General features: G+C 40.0%; 1 protein-coding gene across 13 annotated transcripts in view; it reads right to left on the reverse strand.

Annotated features, from left to right (window-relative positions):
- Nucleotides 1–17,113, reverse strand: part of LOC147459329 (uncharacterized) — an 87,200-nt gene that overhangs the window by 44,430 nt on the left and 25,657 nt on the right. Inside the window, exons 3-5 of one of the 13 annotated variants that reach the window (XM_086510620.1) lie at nt 13,467–13,515; nt 13,238–13,279; nt 11,443–12,359 (exon numbers count right to left, since the gene is read on the reverse strand). The exons of 3 other annotated variants lie outside the window; for them this stretch is intronic. In XM_086510620.1, the coding sequence (XP_086366746.1) occupies nt 13,469–13,515 (47 nt within the window). In that variant the 3' untranslated portion in view covers nt 11,443–12,359; nt 13,238–13,279; nt 13,467–13,468. Of the gene's footprint in view, nt 1–319; nt 436–8,768; nt 9,033–11,442; nt 12,360–12,392; nt 13,280–13,466; nt 13,516–13,539; nt 15,764–17,113 lie in introns of those variants that run through there. 9 more of the 13 variants (XM_086510621.1, XM_086510627.1, XM_086510625.1 and 6 more) reach the window with 9 other exon arrangements.

A 17,113-nucleotide genomic window follows, 5' to 3' on the forward strand; every position in this document is an offset into this window, starting at 1 on the left:
TGATATTCTTTACCTGTTCTTCTGGTCTGATGAACTGTAAGGCTGTCGAAGAAAGAAATTTGTGCATCCACTTCTGTTCTCCTTTGTAGCCCCTTCATGCATGTCTTCTATCCATTTGGCCAGCTCTTGCTTTGAGTCCACTAGGGTGCTTTCAAATTTGAATTTGAGAGGTGTATCAATCCCCCGATGTCTTTGGTACATTCTTAACCGTCTCTTGATATGTTGCGTGTATCTCAAGGTATAGGTGGTACAAAGTTCATTGTTGTAGATGTGTTTTGCATATTTTCTTTTCTTGTTTGGAGTTGTCTGACTTGGAGATCTCTTGCACATATTTGGTCCTCCCTTTCTCACATCTCATTTTGGTGTTGTGTAACTTGCATCTCCATCTCTGCTTTCATTTTTGCTAGCTACTCCTCTGATGGTTTGTCCCATTTGCTGCAAAAAAAAGAGGACAAACCATCAGTAATGGACTCAAAAGCTAAGGAAAAACAACCCTTCGTTACAACAGTTCAACAATGGATTCCAATAGCAAATCAAAGGAGATTACTACAATGGATCCAAGCTAAGAGACACCACCAAGGGCTATGTCAGGCAAACCCACTAAGCAACAGCCACCAAGGCAGTCACCCACATCACCTAATCAAGTTTGGGTCAAGAAGGCAGAGGTTGCACAATTTCAGCAGACCAATCTTAAAGCTACCTCAACAAAGACAAATGGTAAACCCCAAGAACAAACCATGCGGTATGTTACAAAGGTATGGGTGCTAAAGCAATTGCTTGCTGCTCAAGGTCATCAAACAAATCTAGATTCCAAAGCGACACAACAGGGAACTCCCTTTACAGATCCCTCAGATCAAACCCCAACCACAACCATATCAACCATAACACAATGTTAAGTGGATTTGGATGTCCAAAAAATTATGGCAAACTCCAAAAAATCCAACTGAAATTTGGGCACTTGAACAAAGGCCAACACAAATGGCATATGCGGCTCCTGGAGTCAAACAAGTGTGCCACCACCCAGCTACAAAACGGACCAGCAGTACAAGGGCATCCATTGTCAATCAAACAATGAGCGGCACAATTAGAACGATTATTATTTCACCGCTCTAATATCGGTAATGCCATAAGAGGAAACCTCAGCATCGAATGACAATAAGAATCTTGCTTATACCCTCTTCTCACACATCATTAATCTTTTCCATGCATTGACTGAGTATGCATATAGGCCCGCATTACATGGCCATCATTAGCACACAGTTGTAGCCTATGCACAACATATACCCTAGGCCGATACACCATCGTCCGAGAGGACTCCAACTAGGAGGGGGAGAGTGTTGACGACTGAACATGAGAAGCTACACCATTTTTGTATTATTTAATTTTCATGAGAAGCAAGATATTTTGTAAGGGTTAAGAGATCACTTTTGGTAGGAATGAGCCTCTAAGGAGGAATTGTATATAAACCAAATTTTTGCAACTCTAAAAAACTTTGGAATTAATTAAATCATTGTGTTTACTATGTACCACATCTGAAAGAGACAGAGAGGCAGTGAGGTCTTATCTCTTCCCTACGTGCACTATGGAGCAGCCATTACGGAAGAGATACCACCAATGCGTTAGCAATGATGAGGGTTGTGTACCAACGCCAAGCTTGCTCGGTTTTGATTCCGTTGCGAGGCGAGCTCCCACAAGCTTCTGAGTGAGTTTTCTTGCTAACCGTTTGTCTGTTTGGTGATATCTTTGTACCGATGGGTTTAGGCGAGCAGAGCTACATGTCAGGACCATACATGACGAGAAACGGTGACCTATAATACAATGTGTGTTTGCATACGCATTTGTTGCATGGGTCAAATCTCCACCAATAGTATGTTGTTAAGGTTGTTACAGTAAATCTTGACTAACCTTTGAACTTGTACACCCAACTTTCCAAGTAGCATCTCTAGCCATGCTACCTCACATGTTGCCACTGTAGTGATCCACCAGTTGTTTCCATTGTCATAACTTGCACTCAAATTTGGCATCCTAGGGGCATCATCAACCTTTTTCTTATCCTTTCTTGACGAATTTCAGGAATTTGCAGAACTTACTCCTTCACGTAACCTGCCACCCCATGGGTTTTCAACGTTTTCTTGGCCTAAGTGACCCTCGTGGACCAGACTTAAAACTTATGCCATATGCTATTGTGATGTGGCATGTACACATTGTGAAATAAAAACATTCACCTCACTTTTATACTTCTTGATACATGGGAATAAAAGAAACTATGTAATATTATGATTGAAGGCACAAAGTAATGAATGGTGCGCGTGCGGTGTGAGCAAAGAGATGGACACACTGTGTGGGGTGGATATACCTCTCAAAAGTGATGAGAGATCTCATTCTATTCATATAAATAATGGACAGCCAAACAATATTGGAAACATCGCCTTTACCCCAACACCTTCCACCTAAAAGTGAGTGTGCTGATAAGTGGATCTACAATAGGACCTAGTAGAATATAGGGAGCTAACCTCAATCTATGCTCATTATCTATATAGGCTGTAACAACGTGTCTTTGCTAAAGTACGCATTCATATCCTCTATGTATCATGTAATGACCTGCATGGCTCCATGATGCATCATGATAGTGTTTGTCCGCATGACTGACAGTGCCAACTGCAAATACTCCCACTACACGTGTTATCTTTGGTCTTGATACTAGAAGATCGTGCATGAGACTTCTAAAGGTCGATGATAGTTGCATGATATCTACCAGCTAGTCCTTGGTAGTCCTATCTATGCTCAATGCAACCCCTGTCGATCTATATGTGGCATGCAACTCAATGCTATGTGTATCCTCTACACCATCAGCACAACTCATCGCATATGGTTGTTTCATACCCAACACTAGAATGGTCATCAGGTCCTTGTCACCCATAGGTGGATCGACATGTCCTGCCATCACCATAATAGCCTAGGATATCATGTTAGAGTCCATAGGGTAGCGACCTCTTGGTAAGTAGAGTGTGCCCTATGAGTTTCATGGTGGTGATTCGGGCACATTTGGTCTTGATTCAGAGAGCGTGAGCATTGTAGGTTGAGTTGCATTCATGAGCACATAGGATGTCCATGTTTCATTTCCTCGAGTAGTGATTGTCTTAGAAGATTGAGTAGGTAATTGACAACCATCCACTAGTTTCCATGCGCCTGCGGGTCGGGGAAGGCTAAAGAACAAGAGGAAGCAGCAAAGATGTTCTTAATAGCCCGTCCAACCCTCTTTCCCCTGAGAGAAATGACATAAAGAAACCACATGTAGACACATATTCTTCCTCCAACTCAATATCATGTACCTCACATGACAAGTATCCAGTGTTTGCAGCTACAGTATTGTCTTCCATACAATCGCTTTACAATTTGCATAACCTCAATCCTTTTGCATGTGCTATCAAACATAATGTCTTCTTTACCCCACAAATATGCATTCTCATCCATATAATTTACTTCTCCACTTGCAAGACCTTTGTTAGATTTTGACCCTTTTTGATGTTTTTGATGCCCAAAGATCCCAGGAGCTTTGAGGAAGCTAGGGAACTATTAAACAGGTGTTCTGATGCATTTTAGAGGCAAAAAATAGAAATTTCATTGTGATTTTTTTTTCACAAGGTTTGCAAAAGTGCTCTAATGCACGTGGAAAGTCACTTAGTACATGGGGATTTGGCCTATGAAACCTTCTACTATCATTATGCTGCCAAAATTGGTCTAGAGTAGGCAATTTTCAGCCCAATAAAAGTGGGACAGCTCATAGAAGTTTATAGGCTTATTCAAACTTTAATTGGAATAAAGAAATACCAAAAGGGGCGCCAACCTTTGGGGCCAACACAGTATCATTGTTTGCTTGGGAGCACTCTAGCTACCAAGATGTAATTTGTTTCAAAGTGTTGAATTGCAGTCAGAGGTGTATTCGTGAAGTTACTTTGTGTCGTAAAGTGAAAGTAGAGTTAATCAACACATAGATCACGTGAAAGCCAAATTTTACCGCCCTTTAGTGAGGCTAAGGGCCGGTTTCATGGTTTTGTTGTTGGGATAGTATCACTTTTTCCTCAAGAATTGAGGCTTGGTCAGTTTTTGGCAAAGACACAAAGTGCAGGAACTTGGAATTCCATTATGGCTGATAAGACAAATGACACAAGAGAAGAGGGTTCCTCTTCAATGGATAGACAGGCTATTCCTCGAGTGTTTGAGGTTGGAGAGAGTTCACATCCACCACTCTCTGTACCTTTTGTTGATATGAATGTTCCACAAGCTCGAGGGTTAATGATTGGGTAGCTAGACGAGGATGCGTTTAGGACACAATTGGTTGTTGTGAATGTGTATACTTAATTGTTGCATAGCCCTAGACTTATGGAGTTTCTGTAAGCTCCACCAGTGTTACAATAGGTAAGAAAATTTTCTCAACTAGTAGAGCACGTTCAGGCTCAAGCCTAGGTTCCTTATGTGTCCTAGCAGGGCAGGGAGCATTTGCATGTTGCAGAGTTAGTTGGGGATCCAAGACAAACTTCTTTTGTGTACGAACATGTGGTTAGAACACCAATTCCAAAGGCTATACCAGTTCAGCCAGCTACCTTTCAAAGTCCAAATGTTGGTTTAAATGGACAGGGAACTACCTCCAGGCTATGCATCAGGTATTTCCACCACCTACAGTACATCCTCGGTATTTTGGGGGTGGATCTGTGTTTCAAAAGCATGGTTGGTTATGTACCTGAAAATCAACGATACATGTCAAGAGAACGGTCTTTGGGGGTATGCACGGGATAATGCCCAACCCCATGTATGATAATATCGGCTTATAGCTAGGGTTTCAGTGTAATTAGGGACAATTTGGGGTGTCACATTAGGGAAATTTTAGTACGGCTATTTTTTCGAATCAGCAAGAAAGATATGGCACCAGGATGCCAAGATCCTAATGACCAAGGGGCACAAATGATCCCTACCATTGTACCCATGTCGAAGACACTTCCTTATGATAATTTGGTAGTGTTGGACAGGCCAAAACCATACAAAGAAGGTGGTGCATCTGTGAAGTTTGATACTTTTAGCGGATTTGAGGAAAAGATAAAGGCTCTCACGTTTTGCCAACAGTTTGATACTACCTATGTGGGGAGGGGGGAATTTTATTGAGGCTTCAAAGGTGCGTAAAGCTACCACTTTCTTGAAACGCATTCATGGTGGACGACATTGTTGATGCAAGGACAGGCACCCGTCACATGGGTTTACTTCAAACAGATGTTTGCGTGGCCGTCAAACAAATTTGAAGCCGCTGTTATGACAAATTAGAGCCAACTCAATGCGGCTACTTGCAAAAGCTTAGAGGAGTATAATCAAAAGTTTTGTAAAGCATTACTTTCAGTTATTGCCTATAGATTTGTGCCATTGACAAAGCAGATATAGAAGTATTGTTGTGGGCTGCCTAAAGGGCTCATGAATTATTGTACAAACAACAGAGTGGCCACCCTTACTTAACTTATGGAAGTTGCCAACTCTCATCATGTCTTGTTGAAGGGAGAAGATAATGGATGCGAGTCAAAGAAAAATTCAACAAAGAATCCCTTTGCAAAAGCGACTCCTGAAGCGTCCCAGGGGTCAAGAAGGTCAGAAAAAGCTAAGGACTTAATCGAGACGTCTAGAGGACAGACTAAGAAACAAAAGAAGAAGCCTTTTGTGCGCAAGTCTTTCAAAGAGAAGAAGGCTTTTATGGCTCATAATAAATGATTTATTTGTGAGCACCATGGTTACTTTGCTACAGATTGTCCATAGAGAAGAGACCAGCTAACTCAGAGGATAAAAAGGACAAGAAATAAAAGAAGCCCAAACCCATACCTAGTTTAGTGCCAAATATGGTGGACGAAAGACCAAACTCTAATGCAAGTGAGTTATACAGAGCGTGGGATAAAGTCAGGGATCAGACAATGCTTATTTTCTTTGATTAGTAGGTGCCAAGGCAAACTTTATCTCACCAGAGTTGGCTATCAAGTTGGGCATCAAAGCGGAAGAGATGGGATACATAGCAGAGGCTCGTTTGGCATGTCCTCGCCATTCAGAGTGTGTTACTCCCATCATTTGAAAGCTATGTCTACATTCAATCATATGTGGACACATAAGAATTTTACATCATGCCATTGGAAGCGTGCGATGTGTTGTTGAAAATCCCATGGATGTTCCGTGTACATGAAGTTTTGGATGTCTTCAACAAAAAGGTCATTGTGTAGCATATGGGCAAAACTCACATCTTGGATGTAAAGCTTGAAGGAGCGTCTATCCCTATTGTATCAGCTTTGTCTATCGCTTCTCTAATTAAAAATCATATTTTGGCGTAATTGATTTTTGCACGTGATGTTTCAGATAATTGTCAATCAAATTTATCTCTGTTAGATAAAGAAACGTTAGCATTTTTGTGAGAGTTTAGTGACTATTTTTTTACTTATTACCGTCTCAGTTGCCACTGGAGAGGCGTGAGGATCATGCAATAGATTTGGTGATAGGTTGTAGCCCACCAAGAAGACCTCCCTACGAGGTTAGTGCGGCCCAATAGAAAGAGATTATGAGGCAAGTAGAGGAGCTATTAGAAAAAGGGTTGATTCAACCTAGTTCTTCACCCTTTTGCTCCCCATTGCTTCTAGTGCAAAAGAAGGATGGCTCTTGGCCCATGTGTAATGATTATCTTGTGTTGACTAAGAATACCATCAAGAATAGGTTTCCTATTCCAAGGATTGATGATATTCTTCACCGTTTAGAGGGTGCACAAATTTTCAGCAAGATAAACCTTAAGAGTGGATACCATCAAATTTGTATCAGGCCAGAGGAAGACTGTGTTTAGAACAACATTTGCTCTATATGAGTTTCTAGTGACTCCATTTGGTCTTACAAATGCTCGTGCTACGTTCAATAGCAGGATGGATCATATCTTCCGCACACATCAAATGTTTGTTGGCACATTCTTTGATGACATGATAATCTATTCAAAGAATCAATAAGAACATAAGTGTCATTTAACCATTGTATTCAAAGATTTACGTAGTCATAGGTTGCTCATCAACCCCAAGAAAAGTGAATTATTTTTAGAAGAGATCCACTTTTTAGGCCACATAGTGCCAAAGGATGGTGTCCGAATGGATCCTGCTAAGTTGAAGCAATCAAGACATGGCCAGACTTGAAGATTGTGCATGATTTCTATAGATTCTTGGGATTATGTTCTTAGTACAAAATATTCATATAAAACTTTTTTGAGATTGCTTCACCCCTACATGATTTGCAAAAGAAAGAGGTCACTTTCAAATGGACACAAAGAGAAATTTCAGCTTTTAATCTCTTGAAGGAAAAGACGACTTCGCATCCAATAGTTTTTTTCAGACCTCAGAAGTCATTTGTGGTCCAGTGTGATTCTTGTGGCAATGGTATTGGTGAAATGAATGTTGATGCAAGATGCTCAACTAGTAGCCTATGAAAGCAGAGTCTTGCAAGGGCTAGCACAAACTATGCAAACCTATAAGAAAGAGCTACTGGTTGTGATTCATGCTTTCAAGTTGGAAACACTACCTGCTAGGTGCTGATCTTGTTGTCCAAACACATCATCAGACCTTGCGATACTTCTTGACATAGTGAAAGTTATCTGAAAATCATATGCGATGGGCAAACATTCTCTCTATGTTCCACTTCCAGGTTGTGCATGTGGAAGGCAAGAAGAATGTTGTAGTTGATGCATTGTCAAGAAAGCCGCAAATTTTAGTTGTCAATTCCTTATCATCATGAGCTTGATGACATGAAGGAACAATATGCTATAGATAAAGATTTTGCAAGAATCTTTGAATAGTTGTTAGATGGAAAAAGCCATGAGCACTATCTCCTCAAGGATGCTTTTATGATGACGCATGGAAGACTATGTGTCACGAGGCCATTTCGACATAAGGTTATGGTAGAAAGTCATGTCCCACTATATGTAGGGCATCGTGGTATAGATGCAACAGTAAAAGCCATCGAGACATTCTTTTATTGGCCCATTTTGAGGAGAGATGTGGAGCCTTTGTGCGAGCATGAGTCATTTGTCAAAAGGTAAATTTTGACAAGAAAAAGGCACCAAGGTTGCTACAACCATTGCCTATTCCAAACAAGCCATGAAAAATATTGCTATGGATTTTATCTTTGATCTTCCAAGAACACCAATAGGGAATGATGGTATTTGGACCATAATTTGTAGGTTCAATAAACATGCCCATTTTATTACTATCAGGAAGCAAATAAAATTTGATCAGATGGCATGGTTCTTTATGTACAATGTGTTGAAGTACCATGGTATGCCACAATCGATGATCAATGATCATGATCCTCATATGAAGAGCTTCTTTTGGAGAGGATTGGTTGAAAACATGGACACTATGCTCAAGTTTTCCTCCTCATTTTATCCACAAATTGATGGACAGTTAGAAGAAGCCAATTCTACTCTCTCATATCTGCTAAAATCCTACGTATCAGATAATAAGGCCAAGTGGGAACACTATTTACCCATGCTTGAGTATGCATACAGCAATACGATGCATTCGTCAGCATGCAAGGCACCCTTTGAAATTGTTAAGGGTGGCAAAAAGTTTCCTCCTATTTTTCACAAAAGGGATAAGATTTTTGAAGTAGATTGATATGTAGGGAACATGGATAATATGTATAAGACTCGGGCAAAGAAAAAAAGGACTGTTGATCATCACCAATGTGAACTGTTGTTTTCTACTAGTGATTGGGTTCTTTTGCGGTTTAAAAAGACAAGATTAAAGAAGATGAAGGGCAAGGAAATATTGTTTCTCAAGCTCAAAATGCGTTACTGTGGGCCTTTTCAAGTTCTTGACAAGATCAATGATATTGCTTATAGGAGAAATGGCCTGACAATTGGAAGATTTATAATGCGTTTCATGTGAGTCTTCTAAGACCGTTTGTGGGTGATGTGCCAGAAGATACGCCAAGTGGAAATCAACCTGAAGTTGAGGAACTTGATAAGATCTTGGCACCTGAGCATATTTTGGCACATAAGGAAAGAAAAGTTAGGAAAAAGGTTACATGACGTTATTTAGTGAAGTTCAAGAACTCTCCACCTATGATTGCAAAGTGGATGGAAGAGAGTGAATTGTTAGTCACCGAATGTATTGCAACTTTACCTTGAAGCCTTTGGTTTACAACCGATGTATGCCCCAACTCAACGTGCTGAGAAGAGGGGTGATCCTAGAGCTAGCACATCATATGTACATAATATTCAGTGCAATAGAAGTGTACATTGCTTAACAAGGGGTAAAGATATAATTCACTTCTATGATTGACCGAATGACAAAGTATGAAGGTTTCATTAAGTCATTTGTATCTATGATTCATGACCTTTCTTGCGGATACATGTGATCATAAAAGGGTGCTAATCACACTAAATCATCTATGTCATGTATATTTGGCATGCAATTGAGTATGTTTGCAATTTCAACAGGGGGGTATGCAAAACACTAACCTTAAACTTCCCTTGGTTTTTATTTAATTTTAGGGACCCTCTTTCACAAATGGCCAAACATTGTATGGCCAGTGTAAAAGGTTGATGGCCAAGAAGTTCACTCGCAGCAATGAAGGCTAGGTCACCACGAGATGGTTGGAACAATCAGCAAAGAAATCCGAGTGGTAAAAGGGTGGCTAGGCTCAATTGAAGTCATCCGGGCGGCTCCAAAGCCACTCTACAAGACACATCAGCTAATGGGGTTGGCCCAAATCGATATGGGATGTTTGGGGGTTGATTTGACTTTATTAAGAGCTACCGTGTCTGTGAGGAGTTAGTACATGTGATCACAACTTTAATGCAAAGCTTACCTTTTCCTTTGTCTTATGTAGCACGATGATTCCGCTCTCGAGCACATCTCTCCCCTTATGAATACAAAATCGTGATGCTTAGCTCAAGAGCTATTCATCTATATGTATAGTTCTGTGGGTTTATGCGCGATTGCGAAGGCAACAGCCTCTTGAACTAGTACTTGATTAGCTAACTGTTAATCGCAAGCAAGTCCATTGGAGAGATTTCTTGCGAGAATCTTGTCCAAATCAATGGGCAAGTAGCCTATAGGTGCAAGAACTGAAGGGCTTGCTACATATGCGATTGGCATGCAAAACGGAGCCAAAACAGAGAATTACAGCCTTCTGTAGTTTTTTGCAAGCTTAGGGTTTTGACCTTTTTGATGCCTGAAGATCCTAGGAGCTTCGAGGACGCTAGGGAACTATTAAACAGGTGCTCCATTGCCTTTTAGAGGCAAAAAAACATGCTGTATTTTCTCCCAAAGTTTGCAGAAGTGTTCTAATGCGCGTGGAAAGTCACCTAGTACATGGGGATTTGGTATGTGAAACCTTCTACTATCTTTATGTTGCCAAAATTGGTCTAGAGTAGGAAATTTTCAGTCCAATAGAAGTGGGATACCTCGTAGAAGTTTAAAGGTTTTCTCCAACTTCAATTGAAATAAAGAAATATAAAAAAGGGCACCAACCTTTGGGGCCAACATGGTGTCACTGTCTGCTTGGGAGCACTCTAGCTGCCAAGTCGTGATTTGTTTTGAAGTGTTGAATTCTAGTCATAGGTTTGTACGTGAAGTTACTTTGTGTCGTAAATGGCAAGTAGAGTTAATCAACTCGCATAAAAAACATGCTTCATGTGGAGCATATATGCCACAACATAGTTAAGCATAATCACTACTAGTGTATGTAAACACAACTAGTGTGAGTGTTAAAGTGCACATAATATTAGCATCCTAACTGCTCCATTGATCACCTAATCTTGCCAAAAATCTTAAATTATAGTGCATTACCATGAAGTTACAATATTGATGGATTCTCTTTATTCCTAAGCCTCTAAAAACTTTAACACTATAAGAGAAATTTAAAAGAGAAAGAAATACTTTTTAGGTAATCCTTGATGGCAGCTCGTGAGTATGGATAAACTTGAGTTTCTTTATTTGAAAAGATTTAGGTCTTGTAATGTCCAATAATAAATTTCAATTCACAGTAACTAGGAATTACGAAGATTGTGTCGGGAATGTTGGCATTTGATGTATTAGTCAAACTCTTTATCTATATATGTCAATGGAGATATTTTTTATTTTAAGAATTCAAAGAGAAAATATATGTATCTCTCCTTCTGGTACATCTCTATTGCTTCAACAAACCTCCCCCCCCCCCCCCAAAAAAAAAAAACCCAAACCACCACCAAGTGAAACATATTTTATACGCTTACCAAGCTTTTTGAGTAGCCCCCCTTCATCGCTCGTGTGGTACGATACATTTTCAATGCTTGATCCCTCATGATCTTACTAGCAAACTTTCTAGTACCAAGCTCATGACATAGCCCATGAACCTTTCACCCCATATGTAGCAAACATTGCTTGATGCAAAGTTTATATAATCATGTAATAATAAGAAAAATAAGTGCTATATATTTGACATATTACAACATTTGCATGCACCTACTTGGTGTAGTCTAAAGGTAGCTTCTCTCCCAAGCTCTTCATCTCCTCTACACTAGCCTTCACATTTGACATTGCATCCTCTTATGAGTGTGGAGCACTTTTTTGTTCTAAGTACATGTGCAATGAGCCATGTGATCATTGGCCTTACATATCACAAGTAAATGCAAAATTTTTCATTTTTTAACACCAAAGATGACAATTTGCAAAAAACACAAAAGAAATGTCAAAGGTCTGCACTGGACTCACATCTGAGCATGGTCCTAAAAAGTGGAATCAAAATTGTGTGTGTAACAACTCAAGGGTGGTTAGCTCTCTCTTCGAATTGCCCATGTCTACTTTCACAGAATAATCAAACCATCTCTCAACAAGTTTACAGAATCAATCTCCTAAACCACATGCGGTACACAAAAGAAAAAAACTACACGCTCTTCAAATGAGCTACAGAGAAACATTAGGAGAAATGTCTATCTCACAAAGGGCCATTTGGTTTCAAGACTAATTAGTGGCCAACCAATAGGAAGATAATGGTGGTGACATTTAGCATTTAAGAAAATGTAGAATTCTCATAATTGGTCCCCTCTTTTCTTTGGTATCTCTTCGTCAAAACCACAAAATTCAAGTAGAAAAAAAAGGTAGAAGAGGAGTCCATTGTTGTATGAAAAGTGAAAAGTGACTTTTGTCAAGTAAGGGGTCGTTTTCAAAAGGCGCGGTCATGTACTTCGGGACAAAGAAGCATGATAAAATAGCTTTTCTCAAGTTGGTAAAAGAGATAGGATAGCCCAACAAAGGCGCTTCTCACTCCAGTCCTTCTCGCTCCTTTGAGAGAGCACTACCTATCTTTGGTTGCCTCCCCTGTTTCACCCACATGACAAAAGCTAAGCTAACTTGTCTACATGAATGCACATTTTGAAACCCCTCACATCATAAAAGTGATCGTTCACCTTACAAAGTGGCTTTCACAAAGCAATGCACCCCTCCCTCCCTTGTTCCTAACACTTTTCTCCTCAAATCTTGTGGCTATGAACAAGGGAAGCCAAGAAATTTAGGGACAAACTATAGCATGGCTACCTCTTCTTAGGTACTAGGTGTCACCACCACTCTCTTCTTATTGATTGGCCACTAATTAATCTTAAACCCAAAGGATCCCTTTTGAGTTCACAATTTCCTTAATGTTATCGCTCAACTTGTTTAAAAAGTATGTAGTTTTGGATTTTGTGTGGTTCAAATGGTTTAGAAATTTAAAGTTTTAAGCTTGTTGTAAAGGCACTTTGATGAGCCTATGAAAGTAGCTATGATGAAGCTTCAAAGGTGCTCAATAACACTTGATCTTACACCACCTTAGAATGTGAGATGAAAATTGAGAAAAGAAACACAACAATATGGTGCAATGTCTAGCATCAATTTTGGCTCAACTCCTTTTGAATGTGTAGCTTTTTACTTTTGTATGATAAAAGTAGTCATGAGCAATCTTGAAAGACACTAAATGGCCCTTGAGTCTTACACTATGGACTTTAAGAAAATCGTAAGAGGTGTGGAGTCCATTTTCAATGCACATGCTAACAAGATGATGATAATTGCAGACCCCTCTTGTGAAACTAGCTTGTTCCAGCTTCTCTAGCTTCTTGCACCTTCTCTAGAAATACAATTAAAATGAAGGATGCTTATAAAACAGAAGCTTTACATTCTAGCAACAACCACTTCAAGCACTAAGAGATAAGCTCAATGCTGACCTATGAAGCTTTGCTTGTGGTTTCTTGATTTTTCCTCTTAACCTGCACAAAACTCAAAAAAACTTACACATGTGAGATGTAAGGCCGTTATATAATAGCATGGATCATTGCATGTTTGACGGTAACATACAAATTATCCTCCACACTCCTAATGGGTTCCATTGGGAGGTTGCAATGTCAAATTCAAAGGCTATTGTAGAGGAGACAGAGAGCTTGAGAAAGAAGTTACCTCTAGGCTTTGCCATGTAGATGCATGCAAATGTTCCAATCTACCAAATCTGTATCATGGTTCTTTGTTTATTATTACATTGGCTGTATAGACATCGTATCAAGTAACACTGTCTACACATTTGAGTTGTATATTCATGAGCTTTGGCAAAAGCTTGGTACTAGAAAGGTCGCTAAGAAGCTTCCAAAGATTGATCTAGTCTCTCGTGCATTGGTTTACAAGTATGAGTAGTCGTCTAATTTTAAGAGACCTCGAAAGCAATGTTTTGATGTGTTCCATTGCATAATCCTAGGAGCAAGCTTCGACTTGAGTTTAGTAGGTGGATGCTATAACTAATAGTAGATTATATACCTTTGTCTATTAGGTCATGGAGTTTATCAAACGATGAGCATGATACTTCATAAATGTTTGGGATGGCTCAATTATCCATTTGGTGGACTTCCATTAGCAAAGACCAAGCTATGGAAAAATATTCTAATTACACACCTCAGATTCCACCTAAAAGAAATTACACATGTAGATTTTGAGCTATTCGGTCAAAGCATGCTTAACATAAGGCACACACATGACTAGTCACCATCACAAATACTCCCTGCGACAAGAAGCTTGGCTGTCAAGTTGCAGAACTCAAAAACATTCAATTTACGCGGGTTGATTTAGCTAGCAGGGGTGGTGGTATTGTAGCCATGTTGCAAAAACATCAAACCAACTTGCATATTGATAAGCAAGGCAAGCCATGCATACAATGATTGCTACAAAGATTTAGCCTTCAATGATTTTGTCTTTGTCTTCATGTCATACTCCATGCCAAGCTTTAGATGCTTTTCTGACTTGAGTGCGATGTTATTAGGCATAAAACAATCACACCATTGCATATTTGCACTCTGAGGGCAGCCATTGACTTGTGGAACTTGGGGCCACCTATTTCCCCTCCCCTCACTAGATGACCTTATTGCCTTGGTATACGAGAGCCCTTTCTCTCCCATCCTTGCCCCAACTTTCGCATCATTTCAGCATTGCATTAATGCTAGATTTGATACATTTTTAGCCTCTTAGATTTATGTTCTTGAAACTAGCATTGGGCCCTTGATTCCTATCACCCAAATCAGTCCCAGATCTAACCCTTGGCAGCCATCTACAACCAACATCAAGTCAGACCTCATTGGTGCATCCATTCAACCCTAGAGGCACTTCATCTTAAAAAGTTGCTAGGACCATCAAATCGAGTAGTCTTGTATTGAGTTAGCATATTTTTATGCCTTCTATTTACACAATCTAAAGCAAATACGACATTTGTAACGATGCCGCGGGGCGGGGCAGGGGGGGGGGGGAGGTTCAAAGGGTTGGTTGGGACCCCATTAGTGCAACTTCTCCTCTCTCTCTCTCTCTCTCTCTCTCTCTCTCTCTCTCTCTCTCTCTCTACATCTTTACCACCTCTATCTCTCGCTCTCTCACACACACACACATGCCCAGACCTATCTTTAGGAGTGCCATATATGTAGCACTCTATCTGTAATCGGCCTTGCCTATGGATTGTGTCACACATCCTACCCTAGTCTTAACATTACCCCCGCTTGAAGGACAACTTTTGTCCTCAAAAACATCAATGAAAATTTTCTTCAAAAGAGCACCATTTTTTTTTGTCCTTTTAAGAGCTCTTACCTTTGCCTTTGGATGTATCGTAAGACAAAGGACCATCCTTTCATAGTCGTAACAACCCCTCCGGGACTTCCTTTTTTAGTTTTTGATGTAGCATGTGCCGATTCATCACTTTTCGAAACTCGAACTTTGGGAGAGTAAGATGGTTTCTTCCTCAATGAGAAAAACAGTAGGATCATCAAAATCCAACTTTTCCTTCATGATTTGCAAGCATAATGCATTTACAACCATCTCATACTCCTCAAGAAACTTCATAAGTACCAAGGTAGCTCGCTCAATACTAGTCAATGCACTGTCCATTGTGAAGAATTGATCAAGAATGAACTTTTCCTTCATTAAAAAATGACTAAACGAAAGTCCACGCTTCAAACTTCATGCGAAAAGATTGCCAAAGAAGGGTAGCCGCTCACATCGTATAGTCTCGATCAAACATATCTCCAAGTTTTGACCACATCTTACTGGTAGTTTTCAAGTCAGTATTGTGGGAAAAACCTGAATAGTGGGAGACATGGGCTTTGGATCACTTGCATCCCAATCAACACATGATTGGAGTAACTCGTCATCTTGAAGTTGAGTCCAACTATTGTTGTCAGATCGCATAGGTCTTGTCTTCAAGCCATCGACAATGTACCACAAACCTTTGAATAAAACCACAACCATATGATCAATTTCCAATGACCACAATTAGGTCTTCTATCTTTGTTTTGCTAGCATTTGAACATGGGGGAGCCATTTATGAGTTTTGTCTAGCCAGCCGATATCTAAAAACACTCAACGTCAAAATCAAATGCCAAGAATGATCCTTAAGCTTGCTACTTGTGTTGGGCCATTAATCCATAGCTATCGCTGATCTCCTCTTCTTATCACTCTCCCACAATCACAAGCCAAGAAGATCTAACACAATGTCAAAGTAGCCGATGTGGAAGCGTAAAGATAGAGAGAGAATGCAGGAGAGAGAAAGAGACATTTTTTGCACCAACACGCTCGGCAATTAATTAGTTGATTATACAATGGGGCTTAGGGTCCTCATATACCCTTCAAATAAATTTCCCAACCCATTCTCATGTCGAGTAAGTTAAAAAATACCTAAAATATCAAGTGAATAGGATCACACTGGGCATTACTTGAGATGCATAACTTTAACAAAAGCATGACCATTGGCTACACCACAACCGCAAAAAGAAAATTTGGAAACTTATAGGAGAAGTGTGATGGAACACAATAAAAGAGCTGAATGCATGCAAGTTCGAGGTACTGATAGTTGCCAAGGGTTTGCTGAAAGCCATGTTGATGATGGAAACCTCTCTCTCTCTCTCTCTCTCTCTCTCTCTCTCTCTCTCTCTCTCTCTCTCTCTCTCTCTCTCTCTCTCTCTCTCTCTCTCTCTCTCTAAAATCATAGTTGACGTTCTATTACTTGACCCCTTTCGAGCACTTAAAATGGTATCTACCCCTAGAGGAAGGAAAAATTGTATCAAAGATTCCTGTAGACAATTACAATGGGCCAATGGCCAAACAGTAAGTATTATTGAAAATAATAGAAAAAAGGAAAAAAACCCTCCTTAAAAAGTTAAAATGTGTCCTGGCAATTACTGAAGGGAGACGAGAAGAGGGGGAGGGTATCCATTAAAACCTTTGAAAGATAGACATGACCAAAATTTTGTGAAGAGTAAACGATCGAAAGAGGTATGGGGCATGTCTAAAGAAGCCGAAGATAACATCAAAAGGTGCGCTGAGAAACAAGCACTACACAAGAGGCTTAGCGATGAGCAGGAAGAGTCTCAAGAGGATAACCAAAACTACTACCATACAAGGTTCCCATCCACAAGAAGGAAGAAACACTAGTGAAGTGCTATGGAGGAAGTCGATGAAACTAGAAGACACCACCATATAGACACCTTCTAGAAAACAATATTAAGAGAGGAACCGGTAGGGTCGACATGCAAGCTAGCAAAGCAACCACCACGAAAGAAGGAAGAACCACGAATGAA

Source organism: Adiantum capillus-veneris, chromosome 4 (genome assembly GCF_014529385.1).
Source record: "Adiantum capillus-veneris isolate H3 chromosome 4, ASM1452938v2, whole genome shotgun sequence".
Classification (NCBI taxonomy): domain Eukaryota; kingdom Viridiplantae; phylum Streptophyta; class Polypodiopsida; order Polypodiales; family Pteridaceae; genus Adiantum; species Adiantum capillus-veneris.